General features: G+C 50.6%; 1 protein-coding gene across 1 annotated transcript in view; it reads left to right on the top strand.

Moving 5' to 3' along the window:
* DNAH2 (dynein axonemal heavy chain 2) overlaps positions 1-15,273 on the top strand; it is a 94,004-nt gene that overhangs the window by 24,114 nt on the left and 54,617 nt on the right. The window contains exons 12-27 of the mRNA XM_027130968.1: positions 3,225-3,371; positions 4,167-4,323; positions 4,575-4,814; positions 5,110-5,298; positions 5,495-5,642; positions 6,126-6,318; positions 7,906-8,106; positions 8,201-8,357; positions 8,721-8,895; positions 9,223-9,386; positions 11,270-11,431; positions 11,532-11,635; positions 12,679-12,835; positions 12,987-13,069; positions 13,160-13,340; positions 13,726-13,864. Coding sequence (XP_026986769.1) covers positions 3,225-3,371; positions 4,167-4,323; positions 4,575-4,814; positions 5,110-5,298; positions 5,495-5,642; positions 6,126-6,318; positions 7,906-8,106; positions 8,201-8,357; positions 8,721-8,895; positions 9,223-9,386; positions 11,270-11,431; positions 11,532-11,635; positions 12,679-12,835; positions 12,987-13,069; positions 13,160-13,340; positions 13,726-13,864 — 2,597 coding nt within the window. The remainder of the gene's footprint in view (positions 1-3,224; positions 3,372-4,166; positions 4,324-4,574; positions 4,815-5,109; positions 5,299-5,494; positions 5,643-6,125; positions 6,319-7,905; positions 8,107-8,200; positions 8,358-8,720; positions 8,896-9,222; positions 9,387-11,269; positions 11,432-11,531; positions 11,636-12,678; positions 12,836-12,986; positions 13,070-13,159; positions 13,341-13,725; positions 13,865-15,273) is intronic.

Genomic DNA, 15,273 nt, shown 5'->3' on the forward strand with positions numbered 1-15,273 from the left:
TTAAAAAAAAAAAGAAAGAGTCAAGGTTACCAGTTTCTTGCGTAACATCCCAGGGATAAGAGTGTATGTCTGTCTAAGTATACTTTTTAACATGAATAGTAGCATACTGTCCTCACTGTTCTATACTTTCAAAGGGTTCTCAAAATGATTTATTTAATTTTTCCATTATAAAATTCTTCATCCTTTTAGAAGATTTGCAGAGTGCAGAAAAGTAGGAGGAAGAAAAAAATTCCCCCAAAGATAACCACTGTTAGAGATTTGGTATATTTTTTATCACTCCACCCCACCCATTTCATACGGCTGCTTTTTTTTAATTTTTAAAATCTTTTTTTAATTAAAAATTTTAAACTACAAAAGTAGTGCATGCTCACTGTGAAAGAAAAAAAAAAGAGATTGATGTAGAAGTATATAAAGGAAAAACTGAAAATCCAGCACACAGCCCCACTCCCTAGAGGTAACCATGATTACCACGTAATCAAAAATACACACTGCACACATACAACAGGATCCCATTATAAACAGTATTTTTGCAACTTGCTTTTTTTTTTTTTAAGGTTAACAATATGTGTGGGAGATTTTCCATTCTGTATGTACAGAGCTACATAATTATTTTCCACGGCTTATAGCATCCCACGATTTTGCTGTAGTGTAATTTAATCCATCAACCCACTACTGATGGACTTAGAAGTTGTACCGTTTCCATAAGGGTCTTGAATATTCTGTGCTGGGGGCTTTCAGCTAGGCTTCCTGCATCTTGTTCCCTTCCCCCCACAGTGGTGTGTCCACCTGATGTTTGAGCTTAGTGCCCGCGTGGCAAGGATAAACTTAGGAGACAACTTTTCTGTCTGCCGTGATCATCTCTTGTCGAGGGACACATCGGATACTTATCTCAAACACCATTGCATAATCTTTACAGTAGAGCTTAACAAGACAACTTCGGGCCAAATATTTATGGCCTGGGTTTAGCCAAAACCCAAATAATGGCTGAAACGCTTCTTCCAGAGAGAAGAGTTACCCCCATCCTTTAGACAGCTGTTGTCTGGAGAGATCTGTTTTAAGCTGCTTTACATTTTTTGTGGCTTTATGATAAACTACCTCAATCCAGTAAATAATGTGTGTGGGGGGGAAAAAAAAAGCCATGATCACGGGGAAGGACTTTGAAAAGTTTGGGCTCGTTAAACCAGTAAAGACATCCAAGACAGTTTCAGCTTTTCCAAAACCGTTTGAAGGCTCCAAGGAGGGGCAGATAACTTTATCAGGTTTACTTTTTTGTGTTCATGGTCTAGATAAGATCTTGAAATAAGCACGCTCTTCAAATGTCCTGATTGTCCTCGGAACTACCTGACTCTCCCTTAGTTCTGGGAGCCTTCCAGTCCCTAATAGCACCTATTTTATCTCACAAGAGGTTTTGTTATCCCAGCTTATAGCCCAAATATTTGAACTCTGAAGTCCAAATTGGCTTTTACCACGTTTTACAGCCAGACCAGCCTTACAGATAGTACTTAACACAAACATATTCCAGATGTCGTCTGTACCCTGGCTGAAAAGAGCTGTGTTATTGCTGTGTATGCAGCAGACTCCTCTGTGTAGTGGGACTTCTCCAGAGCAGGACAGGGGACATTGGCATCTGTCCGTGTTTTGCGTATGGGACTTCCCCTTCCTCCTTTTCTCCTGCTCTGACAGCACTTTCTCCATCCTGTCAGTTCATTCTGGGGTGTCAGCACCAAACCCAGCCAGCTTCCCTGTCCTACCTCTACTGCCTGACCACTTGTCTGAGGACAAATCAGAAAATATTTTACAAAAATTATTCCCCAGGCTGATTTTTTTGTTTTTTTTTGCGGTACGCGGGCCTCTCACTGTTGTGGCCTCTCCTGTTGCGGAGCACAGGCTCCTGACGCACAGGCTCAGCGGCCATGGCTCACAGGCGCAGCCGCTCCGCAGCACGTGGGATCCTCCCAGACCGGGGCACAAACCCGTGTCCCCTGCATCAGCAGGTGGACTCTCAACCACTGTGCCACCAGGGAAGCCCTATATATCTCTTTTGATTTTAAAATTTTCTGCTCTCATTTTTAACTTCTAAGAGCTCTCCTGGTGTCCCTTTTCTAGCATCTTGTTTCTGTTTCAGGGATGCTCTTTTGTCTCTTATCTCTCTCTGAGGATGTTCGAGGTGGTTTTGTTTATTTTTCTTTTGCAGGTAGGCCATCTTCTTTCTGCACAACCTCTGTCCCCTCTCCTTCCCTTCTGGTTGCTTTTTTCTGTTTGTTTTGACTCCCACCTTTTGTGCTAGGAAAGACAGAGACCAGTGTTCTGTAACCCTTGGTTGTCTGTCCATATTTAAGGGACAGGGGCTGGAAAGCTGACCGGCAGCTCTGCTGAGCAGGAAAAGGGGGGCTTCTCAACTGGGAGCCTCACTGCAGGCTTGTCCAGGTGCGCTGTTTCTTGGCGAGTCCAGAGGTCATCATCCGTGGGGCTTTTCTATTTAGGCTGGTCGGAGGTCACAGAGAACCATCTTTCAAACTTTGCTCCGGAGGGTGTAGATCCAGCTGCCAGAGTGCTGGTTTCTGGGCAGGAGAGGGAGGCGGGGATCTTAACATTCAGTGGGTTCATGGTGACTCACCACCCCTGCTCCCAGTGTATTACTTTCTCCTTCAACTGGGCCTGGGGTTTCCCAGTCCAAAGACCCTCTGTTTGTCTCTGCACTGCCTCCTGAGACAAGAAGCCTTCAGTCTTAGGCTGGGGTGAGGGAGGGCAACTTGCTTAACTACGTAGAGTAGGAGAGGGGACATGGGTAGAGCTGCTTCCTAAACTTTCAATTGCTCTTCCTGTTATATAGTCCCACCTTCACCCCTTTCCTGAGATACTTGGAGCCACCCGTCCCCAGGCCTCTAAGGAGGCTTCCCAGCTGTCTCCAGTGCCCGCTGAGGACTCCTCTTCTCCTTATCCATCTGCTTTTGCACTTTCAGATGTTTTCGGTTGTTGTCTTCTTGTATTTGTGGGCTTATGCCTTGGACAAGCGAAACCCCCCTTTACTGTTATTTTGGTTATTTGGGGAGGGGAGCAAAGGTCAACGTGTCCAGTCCGCCTTCTTTACTCGGAGGTTCTGCTTCATTGCTTACCTTTAAGGGTCTCCATGCGCCCCAGCCCCGTACCTCTTGGTCGGGTGTTGGTTCCGGTTTACGCCCTTGGGCGGCCCCGCAGCTGCTCTGCCTCTCTTCCTCCCCAAGGTCCCTGTTGATCCTCTTTGTGGAGATCGACTACTGGGAGCGGCTGCTTTTCGAGACGCCGCATTACGTGGCGAACGTGGCTGAGCGCGCCGAGGACCTGCGCATTCTTCGAGAAAACCTGCTGCTCCTCGCTCGGGACTACAACAGGTGGGGCCCTCGCTGCAGCCCTCTTGAATGCCACTTCATGCTCCCTCTTTGTCTTATCCACCCCATGATGTTGTCCATTTCCTACAGTATGCGTCCTTCACATTTTGTCCATCTCAAAAAAAAAAAAAAAAAAAGGTTCCCGTGCTCTCTCGTAAGGCCCTACGATCATTCCTGTCCCTTTCAGTGTTGTCTTCTAGCTTTAGAGTAGAGAGCAAAAAACACCACGTCCCCTCTCACCCCACTGGGCACTTGGACCATATATACTGTCGGCCTGGGTGACTTCTCTAGGAAGGAAGTTGATGGCGTTAGGTTTATGGGCCCAGAACAACATAAGATTCGTTGAACCAAGCAAGGCCATGCTTAACACCCTTTGTACTCATCTCTGGAGTGAGGCTTAGCTCGGGGTTGGGTACCTTTCTCAGCCCAGTTCAAGTCCGAGGGGATGGGAGCGGCAGACTTGTTTGGGTGTCTAGAACTGCACGGTCCAACGTGGCAGCCACTAGGTGCATGTGGCTATTTTTATTCAAGTTAATTAATCGAAATTAAATAAAACTTAAAATTCAGTTACTCATTTGCACAGGCCACGTTTCAAGGGCCCTGCAGCCACACGTGGCTTGTGGCTACCGTACCAGGCAGCACGAATGGTAGACCATTTCTGTCATCGCAGAAAGTTTTATTGGAAAGCTCTAGCCTAGAATCAGGAACTTTCAGTTCTCCACCAAGTGTCCTGGTGTGGAGGAGAGGTCGTCAGAGCTGATAGCTCCCTATCAGCTACCGGTCTCCTCTTATGTGCAGGATTATTGCCATGCTGTCCCCAGATGAGCAGGCCCTGTTCAAAGAACGTATCCGGTTCCTGGATAAGAAGATCCACCCTGGGCTCAAGAAACTGCACTGGGCCTTGCAGGGGGCCAGTGCCATCTTCATCACAGAGTGCCGTGTATACGCCAGCAAGGTGGGCCGTGGTCATTAGACCCTAAAGGTCTGCAAGGCAGACTGAAAGGCTGGCATGTGGGTAATTAACACCTGAGTCATGGGTAGTGGTGGAGAGACCAGGGAGTCTTGTGAAAGAAATGAAGTGTGCTTAGGGAAGTTTTTTTTTCTTAATGTCAGCAATTCTAGCTAGAGGACAGTGGGAGGATAGAATTAGGCCCAGAGGGTCTGTTCCCAAGCTGAAACTCCCCCATGGCTGGGGTCTGACTCCAGGTGCAGACGATTGTGAATGAGTTCAAGGCGTCCACTCTGACCATTGGCTGGCGAGCCCAAGTGATGTCAGAGACATTGCTGGTACGCATTAGTGGCAAACGGGTGTACAGGGACCTGGAATTTGAGGAGGACCAAAGAGAGCATCGGGCGGTAGTGCAGCAGAAATTGGTGAGCCTGCACCACGATGTGGTGGCCATCATGACCAACTCCTATGAAGTCTTCAAGAACGATGGCCCCGAGGTAGGGGGTCCTGTGGCCAGGGCTTTGTGGGTGGGCAGGTCCTCCGCTCCCCCAGTCCCATCAGACCCTTCTCTTGGTCTTCCCCCTCCCCCCCAACCCCCACGTGCTTCTCAAACATCCTGCTCTAGTCTTGGATTCACCCAACCTTCGGCCTTTCAAACCTCCTTCCTTCAGGACTCGGCGTCCCGTCTTTCTATTGAACCAGCTCGTTCCCCTCCCTGTTGGCTGGTTCTCATTTCCCAGGACCTGCCTCGTCTTCCCTGAGGGGCTCTCTTCCCCCTGCTCTTCCCACCAGATCCAGCAGCAGTGGCTGCAGTACACGATTCGGCTGGACCGCATGATGGAGGATGCCCTGCGCCTGAACGTGAAGATGTCACTGTTGGAACTGTCCAAGGCCATCAATGGGGATGGAAAGACCACCCCCAACCCACTCTTCCAAGTCCTTGTCATTTTGAAGAATGACATGCAGGGAGGTGTGGCACAGGTGGGAACCACTTTGCCCCCAACAGCCCGAAATCATCACACTTTATTTGCCAGTTTCCGTCAATCCTTAAACTTGGCTCTAGGCCCTGACTTTCTCCTACAGCCTCCAGGCCTGGTTCTGCGGTGTCCAGCCATCCCGGTCCTGAGCTTGAGTCCTCCCGGGCCTGTGCTAAGCCCTCGCCACTGTGCTCCCACAGGTGGAGTTCTCACCCACTCTGCAGACCTTGGCAAGTGTGGTCAATGACATTGGCAACCACCTCTTCTCCACCATCTCTGTCTTCTGCCACCTCCCTGAAATTCTCATCAAGTGCAAGTTTCTTCGTGAGCCCATCTACACAATCGTGGGTGAGTGGGCAGTGGGAGGGCACCAGGTGCAGGGGTAGCCAAAGCTTAGGACCTGGCAGAGCCAGGAGGAGAGACCAGGGCTGTTTCCAGACGTACTGGGCCAGTCATCTCCATGACTAGTGGAAAACCCAGGTCAAAGGGCTGGATTGGGGAAGGGAGAAGGGCCACAGAGGGGGGTCAAAACTAGGTGACTGATGCTCAAGGGGTTTGGGGTTTGGGGTTGGGAGACCAGGAAGGGCTTGTTTGGGACTGGGGCTGGGCTATAAGAGCCCTAGACACCAACAGGTGAGACATCTGAATCCTACAGAGTAGAGTCGTTCTTTTACTTTCGGCCTCCTCCTTCATTTTCTAATGCTCGTGTTTGAGCTGTATTTCTCTGGGAAGGTGCTGTTGGAGGGGAGGTTCTGGGGCAGTGGCCAGGGGCTGGGCTGCAGCTTGGGCTGGGGTGGAAGTCAATGAGAAGCATTTTGCTGGGTCTTGAAGAGCGGGATGAAGACATCAAGAAGATCCAGGCCCAGATCAGCAGCGGCATGACCAACAATGCAGCCCTGCTACAGAACTACCTCAAGACCTGGGACATGTACCGGGAGATCTGGGAAATCAACAAGGACTCTTTCATTCGTCGATACCAGCGCCTCAACCCGCCGGTCTCTTCTTTTGACGCCGACATTGCTCGGTAAGGAGCAAAGGTGGTTGTGAGGGTCTGTCTTGAAGAGGCAGAGCGCTGCAGGGGGAGGTCTGACCTGCAGCCTGGGGGAGGGGCAGAAAACTAGAGGACCAGCACCGGACCTAGGGCACTGGACCTTTGTTTCTCAAGGGGATAGCGATCCGATAAGAGCTGGGCAAGGGCTTCCCTGGTGGCACAGTTGTTGAGGGTCCGCCTGCCGATGCAGGGGACACGGCTTAGTGCCCCGGTCCGGGAAGATCCCACATGCCGCGGAGCGGCTGGGCCCGTGAGCCATGGCCGCTGAGCCTGCGCGTCCGGAGCCTGTGCTCCGCAACGGGAGAGGCCACGACAGTGAGAGGCCCGCGTACCGCAAAAAAAAAAAAAAAAAAAAAAAAGAGCTGGGCAAGATTTAGGGAAAAAGCTGCTTTGGTGTGGAGTACCACAGGGTCCTGCTGGGAAAGGAGAGATGCTAGGGGTCTGAAAAGTGAGAGATGTGAACACTTTCATTTTAAGAACGCAGATGGGAGTTAAATGGAAGAGGGGTCTTAAATTCTGATATGAACTCCTGTCTCTTTGTCCTCTAGTCATTCATTCATTCATTTGTTAAAAAAAACACCATTGTTATGATGGGTTGTGAGGAATTAAAAACAAAGAAATGAACAGGTTTTTTCCTCCCAAGGGCTCTAGTGCAGTAGGGAAGATAAGAATATTGCTGAAACAGCAGTGGCTGTGGCACCTTGAGGACCGTTGAAATCCCAGCTCCACCACTTACTAGTCGTGTCATCTTAGGTCGGTTATTCACATTCTCTGGGCCTCAGTTTCCTGTGAAATAGGTGTTACACTACCGACCTCATAAGGTTGTGGGACTGTTAAGGATATGTGGAAGCACTGTGTGAACTCTGAAGCGCTGATGTGCTGATGTGCTCAGTGTTCTTATACAAGCTTCCATGTGATCAGCGCTGTGAGTCAGGTATGCAAATGCGGGGCAGTTTGATGAGAGGAGAGAGAATTTTCAGCTGGGGGCATCAGGGGAGGGAGGACGTGGATGAAGGGAGTGACTTTGGGGCAGGGCTTTTCAGGATGGGTAGGACATCAGCAGGCAGAGATGGGCAGCGGGAGGGCATTCCAGGCAGAGACAACAGCACGAAGATGGGACCACGTGAGCATGTTCGCCAAATACTGAGTATCCAGAAAGGAAGTCAGCAGAGGGATATATGTACAGCAGCCAACTTAATCCTCTCAGCAGCCTCGCAGGGTGGGTTCTGTTACCATCACCAGGTTACAGATGAGAAGACTGAGGTTCAGAGCAGTTAAATAACCTGCCCGGCGGCACAGAACTAGTGAGCAGCACAGTGTGAACTCCGCCCAGATCTCTGAGCCTCTCAAGCCTTGAATGCAAACCGAGGAGTCTGAAAGCAGTGGTTGGGAAAATGACATGTTCACAGCCGTCTGCTGGGGGACGGGTTGAAGTGGGAGATGCCTGGGAGCAGAAGAATGCTTTAGCGCTGCTGGCTGGGAGGAAAAGGTCACCCAGGCAGGGCATCTGGCACGTCTGCCAAGAAAAAGACGTCCTAGCGGGGATGTGGGCCTTTTCAGCTACACGGAGGTGGCTAATAACGTGCAGAAGGAGGAGACGGTCCTCAACATCCAGTTTGTGTTGCTGGACTGCTCGCACCTCAAGTTCTCGCTGGTGCAGCACTGCAGTGAGTGGCAGAACAAGTTCACGACCCTGCTCAAGGAGATGGCGGCCAGGCACCTCCTGGAGCTGCACACCTACCTGCAGGAGAACGCGGAGAAGTACGGCGGGTGGACGTGGGCTCAGGCCGCGCAGGGGGTGGGTAGGCCCAACCTTCGCGACCGCCCGCCCATGCTCTCTTCGCCCACGCTGCAGAATCAGCCACCCTCCCCAGACGCTGGAGGAACTGGGGGTCAGTTTGCACCTCATGGAGACCCTGCAGCTCGATATGCCCAACCTGGAGACCCAGATCCCTCCCCTACATGAGCAATTCACCATCCTCGAGAAGTACGAGGTGCCAGTTCAGGACAACGTAAGTTCCTAAGGCGTGCGGCCCACCCACCCGAGCCCGGCCCATTCCAGCCCCAGGTTGCCAGGGACACTGACGCCCCACGTCGGAGACCCTCGACTGTCAGGAGGGAGAGCAGAGAAGGGAGCGGGGGAGAAGGCCCAAGGCCCCAAAGCCTCTGAGAGCCAAAGCTAACTCGAATGACCTTTCGGGTCACCCTGAGGATCTCTTTCAGGCCCAGCAACTGCTCGATTTCTTTGGGTCTCATTGCATGTGGAACTTGGACACAGATGCTGGTCCAGAGGGTCGGAAAAGACTTCTTCGAAGTGTTGGTGGGGTGGGCAGAGCTCCTGCTCGCGGGCCACCTCCACTCTGTGATGTCCCCAGGTGCTGGAGATGCTGGACAGTCTCAGCGGGCAGTGGGTCACCTTCCAGCAAGCTGTGCTGGACGGTGAACAAATGCTGAAGAGGCACAAGGAGAAGTTCAAGACAGGCCTCATTCACTCAGCTGACGATTTCAAGAAGAAAACACACAACCTTCTGGAAGAATTTGAATCGAAAGGTACCCGTCTTGTAACCTCTCCCCTGGCTTCCCCTTTGTCTTGACCCAGTCTTTCAAAGCCTAGGTCCCAGGGGAGGTGCAGACAAGGCTGAGCATGGGAAAGAGCCTGGCATGTCTGTCGGTGACACTCCTGTTGTCGCCGAGTCTTGGCTGGAAGGCAGCAGCCCAGCTCATAGCCTCTCCAGTTTTCTTACACTGACTTTTCACGTCCCACCCGTTTCTGACTCTCGAGCCGCAGTTAGTAGTTTCAGTGCATTCTTTCAACGCGTTCCCTCTCGTTTTCCTTCTCTTGTGGGAGGAGAGAAGCTCACCTTGGACTCCCCACAGGCCCCTTCGCCAGCAACGTGGGGCACCAGGCGGCCCTGGAGCAGATAGCCCACGTACGGGCCGTGCTGAACGCCATGCGGGAGGAAGAAAGCAATCTCCATGCCAACCTGGGCATCTTCAAGATCGAGCAGCCAGCCTCCAAGGACCTGCAGAACCTGGAGAAGGTGGTGTGCCGAGCAAGGCCCTCGTGGTGACCAAGCGTAGGGGGCAGGAGGCAGGAGAGTGGGTCCCAACCGGCCTGGGAAAACAACCGGGGCCAGGAAGATGGGTACACGAGGAGCTTTTTTTTAAAAAACGGGGGGAAAACTCAGGTAACAAAAGAACCATTTTAAAGTGAACGGTTCAGTGGCATTTAGCACATGTACAATGTTGTGTAACCAACACCTCTAATTCTAAAACATTTTCATTACCCCCAAGAGAAGCCCTATACCCATTAGCAGTAACCCCCCATTCCCTCTCCCCCCAGCCCCTGTCGACCACTAATCTCTTTTCTACGTACAGTTGACCCTTGAACAACAATGGGTTTGAATTGAGCAGGTCCGCCTATACGCAGATGTTTTTCAGTTGTAAATACTACAACACTACACAGTCTGTGGTTGCATCCACGGATGGGGAACCGTGGATACCGATGAACTGCGGATGTGGAGGGCAGACTATAAGTTATGCACAGGCTCTCTCGATCGCATAGAGGGTTGGTGTCCCTAAACCCTCTGGTTTTTAATGGTCAGCTGAACATGGGTTTTGCCTATTGTGGACATTGTGTGTAAAGGAAAGCGTGCGCTATGTGACCTTTTCTGTCTGGCTTCTTTCATTTAGCGTAGTATTTTCAAGGATTATCCATGTCGTAGCATGTGTCAGTGCCCCATTTCTTTCTATGGGTGAATAATATTCCGTTGTATGGATTTTGTTTATCCATTAACCTGTCAATGGACATTTGGGTTGTTTCCGCTTTTTAGCTACCGTTAAGTGGTGCTGCTGTGACTGTGCGCGTACCTGTATCTGTTTGAGTTCCCGATCCCAGTTCTTGTGGGTATGTACGTAGGAGTGGAATTGCTGGATCATAGGATAACTCTATGTTTAACGTTTTGAGGAGCCTCCAAGCTGTTTTCCACAGCAGCTGCAGCAGTTTACTCTCCCACTAGCAGCGTACGAGGGTCCCTACTTCTCCACATCCTTGCCAGCATGCCCCCCCTGCCTTTACTTTTGGTTCTAGCCATCCTACTGGGTATGAAGTATCTCACTGTGGTTTTGATTTGCATGTCCCTACTGACTAACGACGTTGAGGATCTTTTTCTTTTTGTTATATATTATTTATTTACTCATTTATTTTGGCCGCATTGGGTCTTCATTGCTGCACGTGGGCTTTCTCTAGTTGCGGTGGGCGGGGGCTACTCTTCGTTGCGGTGTGCGGGCTTCTCATTGCGGTGGCTTCTCTTGTTGCGGAGCACAGGCTCTGTCTAGGTGCACGGACTTCAGTAGTTGCAGCACGTGGGCTCAGTAGTTGTGGCGCACGGGCTCAGTTGCTCCATGGCATGTGGAATCTTCCTGGACCAGGGCTCGAACCTGTGTCCCCTGCATTGGCAGGTGGATTCCTAACCACCGCGCCACAAGGGAAGTCGGAGGATCTTTTCATGTGCTTGTTCCCTGAGACGCTCTTTTTTTTGTTTTGTTTTGTTTTGTTTTGTTCTGCGGTACACAGGCCTCTCACTGTTGTGGCCTCTCCCGTTGCGGAGCACAGGCTCCGGACTCGCAGGCTCAGCAGCCATGGCTCATGGGCCCAGCTGCTCCGTGGCATGTGGGATCTTCCCAGACCGGGACACGAACCCGTGTCCCCTGCATCGGCAGGCGGACTCTCAACCACTGCCCTGAGGCTCTCTTAAGGCAAGAGAGTGGAGGAAAAAGAAATGTGAACTGAGGAGGCAGCTGTATGTTGCCAGGAGGGAAAAGCTTCTCAGAACGAGAGGAGGAGAGGCCCTGCGTGTTTGCCAGGGGGGAGGAGGGCGAGAGTCACATCACTCAATGCACCTGTCTGCTCTTGGCCACGAAGGAGTTGGACGCGCTGCAGCAAGTCTGGGAGATCACCCGAGACTGGGAGGAAAACTGGAACCAGTGGAAAACCGGCCGGTTCCTGACCCTGCAGACGGAGGCCATGGAGACCACGGCCCACGGGCTGTTTCGCCGCCTCACCAGACTGGCCAAAGAGTACAAGGTGCGTGGGGAGAGGGTGGGGGGCTGCTGGCAGGCTGACTGAGGAAGAGGCCATGTGGGAAAGATGGTCAGGTCTTCTGACACCTCTCGCTTTTGCTCAGGACCGAAACTGGGAGATTATTGAAACCACTCGCTCAAAAATAGAGCAGTTCAAGAGGACCATGCCTCTCATCTCGGACCTGCGAAACCCTGCCCTTCGAGAGCGGTGAGGCTGCCCCTCGGCTCCTGGGGGTCGCCCCCTGGCCTGGCCGTCACCTGGTTCTCCCGGTTGTCCCCTCCATGGCGTTCCTAGCTCTCTCTGCCCCTCTGTTCACCAACACACGCCTTGAAGAAGGCTTCCCAAGAGCCCACCGCCGTCCTCCGTCTGTCACATCGTCCTGGGTTCTCCGGCCTTCTTGGCTCTTTCCCTTCCATCGCCCCTCAATTTATGTTGTCTGTCAGAGCTAAGCTTTACGTCTTCTGTCCTACAGACACTTGCACGTTGTAGCCCCAAGCCTAATAACTTTTGTCCCTTAGGGGTTTTGCTTTTGTGCCTTGTTTAAGAGGACCCCATCTACCCCAGAGTTGTAGACACACTCTCTCCGTAGACACAGAAAGTATAGACACACTTTCTTCTCATACTTTATAATTTTGCTTTTCAAGTTTACCTCTTTTAGTGCATCTGGAATTTATCACATGATAGAAGAGGGCTTTGAAACCATTGAGGCTAGAATAAACTATTTTATAAATGGTGTTTTAATAATTCTCTATTCACTTAGGAGTAGGTAATTTTACTTCTTTGGTGTTGCCTCCAGCATAATGTTTTTGGCAATGCTTCTCTAATAAGTATTATGCAATTAAGTGTCACCTAACCGCTTTATTTGCTTAAGTTATTTACCCTCTCTAAGCCTCAGTTTCTGCATGTGTAAATGGAATAACATGTATAGAGTGGTCCTCATTTATAGAGTGGCCGTGAAAATGAAATGGTTCATGTAAAGCAGTTGGCCCAAGGCATCATCTATAGTGAACCTGCAACCGTCCGTCCTAACTCCCTCTCCAGAGAGTCAGCGCCTCAGTCTCCGTATTCCCCACAGTGCCTCAGATTGTATGTTAGAGGCTGTTGAGTAAATATCTGTTGAATCGTGAATTAATAAATACACGGAATCATAATATCCCAGTGGGAGAAAGCCATTGGCGGGTGATGCTGATACTTTCCAGTAGGCTCTGGTGTTCCAGCATCCTGATCTGACCTTTTGTCCCTGGCTGCAGGCACTGGGATCAGATCAGGGATGAGATCCAACGGGAGTTTGATCAGGAATCTGAAAGCTTCACCTTGGAGCAGATCGTGGAGCTTGGGATGGATCAGCATGTGGAGAAAATTGGGGAGATCTCTGCCTCAGCAACCAGAGCGCTGGCTCTAGAGCTGGTACGACAGAGTCCTTTCCCATGGTCCCTCATTTCCTAAGCTTCCTGGAACAAAGGCTCCCAGCTTTTCATCATCTGATGGCCCCTCCCCACTCCTATTACCCTTGGGGACTAAATACCTGATTGATCTGTTCCCCAATTTCTTTCTGCAGGCATTACAAAACATCGCCAAGACCTGGGATGTGATTCAGCTAGACATAGTCCCCTACAAGGATAAGGGCCATCACCGGCTCAGGTAGACAGGGCTGTGTGACCCAGGCTGCAGAGTGGGGACTGAGGCTTGGCAGGTGGGGCTGGACTATGGTTTTGATACCTTCCACCGCAGAGGCACAGAAGAAGTATTTCAGGCGCTGGAAGATAACCAGGTGGCTCTGTCTACCATGAAGGCATCTCGTTTCGTCAAGGCCTTTGACAAGGATGTAGACCACTGGGAACGCTGCCTCTCCCTCATTTTGGAAGTTATTGAGGTGGTGCTCACGGTGCAGCGTCAGTGGATGTACCTAGAGGTCAGGATTCACTGCCCAAGCTCCCCCTACCTGCTGTTTTGACTCCTTTATTTGTACAGGACCTAGATAGTTGCCCTGTTATCGGCCCCGTTTTCCCACCTCCAAAGCCATTCTTCATCTGGGACCCAGGCATCTGACTCTTGGTTATTACCTCTCATCTTCAGCCCCCTCCTTGAAAAGCCTTTGTTCTTTTTCCATTTTTCTTCTCGGACCCACATACCTAGCCTCCCAATCCCAAGTTTCCTTCTAGAACTTGAGCATCTTGCCCTTTGGTTCTGATGCTCTTTATCTTCTCCTCAACTGTCATTCCTGGTCTGAGAGCAGGGAGCAGAGTGTGGAGAGTGTGTGAGAAACAGCCTCTCACGCCATTTGTTTGGCCCTTCAGAATATCTTCCTAGGAGAGGACATCCGCAAGCAGCTGCCCAATGAATCAGTCTTATTTGACCAGGTCAATGGCAACTGGAAAGACATCATGGACCGGATGAACAAGGACCCCAATGCTCTCCGGAGCACCCACTATCCAGGTCTGAGCCCTGACGTAACCTCAGCTGGCGCTATACGTATGTGAAGTCATGGCCACATTCTTCATTTACTGAAAGATTGACCATTGCACCTGGCTGTCCTACCATCACCACCACCTCTTCTAAGCATTAAATAGTAGTTCCGTAAATTAAACTCAACACATATTTGAGCAGAGTACAATGTAGTGGTTAAGAGGATGGGATATGGAATCAGACAGACCTGAGTTCAAACTCTGACTCATGCCTTACCGATTGTGTGCTCTCAGGCAGCTTGCTTCCTCCGTACTGCAGTTTCCTCACCTGTAGTGTGTGTGGGGTTAACGATAGCTATTTCTCAGGGTCTTTGTGAGGATAATAGAGGAGTATGTAGCACTCAGTACAGTGTCTGGCGTAAAGTTAGTGCTCAATCATTAGTACTGTGCCTCCAGAAACACTGATCGAGGAGTCACTCTTCTTCTCTAGCTGGTTCATTCGATGAGATGATGCAGGTAAATGAGATAATGCAAATAAAGCACTTGTCACATTAAACGGCACAGAGAAAACCTTTGGTTACTATGAGCTGTTGTGACTTTAATTGGTTTATCAGATTAGCTAGTCTTTAATGTAGACATTTTGGTAGGCATGGGGATTGGGTAAGGGGATGGGGGAGAGATGTACACATAGTGAGGTCTGGTTGATTGTGCTCGATTGGCGTAAAGAATCAGGAAGTCACGTTTGGCGACGGGTACCTACAGTGCATATCCTGAGAAGAGTTTTGGCATGGGGTACGGAGGACCTTTGTTTTGCCAAGGGCCAATCTAACAATTCTTCATTTTCCCAAGAACCTTAAGTATACACATCAAAAAAAAATTATTATTCAATTACTCGGGTAAAATATAAGTATTAAGATGTGCAAAAGTGAGTGACAACATGAATTTTTTAGAAATAATACTGGAGATAATTGACATAATTACATTTTAGAACAATTTATAAGCAGAGCCATCTCTTCGTTGAACCCACAGAACAAAGCTGTGTGGTCCACTGCTACCGGGTCTCCCTGTGGTCTCCAGGGGCTACTCAGGTGGTCGCTCAAAGGTTCTAACAGCCTGTAGGCTTTGTACTTGAAGGCCTGAGGGTCACCTCAGAGTTCAGACTCCGTGACATCCATGCTTTCTTCAGAAAGCTAGAAACTTGGAAGACCAGGAGATCAGCTAATCAAAATCTAGTGCTGGGAGCTTCCCTGGTGGCGCAGTGGTTGGGAGTCCGCCTGCCGATGCAGGGGACGCGGGTTCATGCCCCGGTCCGGGAAGATCCCGCATGCCGCGGAGCGGCTGGGCCCGTGAGCCATGGCCGCTGAGCCTGCGCGTCCGGAGCCTGTGCTCCGCAACGGGAGAGGCCACAACAGTGAGAGGCCCGCGTACCACAAAAAAAAA

Source organism: Aethalodelphis obliquidens, unplaced genomic scaffold, assembly GCF_003676395.1.
Source record: "Aethalodelphis obliquidens isolate GAN/ISIS:26980383/991018 unplaced genomic scaffold, ASM367639v1 scaffold38, whole genome shotgun sequence".
NCBI lineage: Eukaryota > Metazoa > Chordata > Mammalia > Artiodactyla > Delphinidae > Aethalodelphis > Aethalodelphis obliquidens.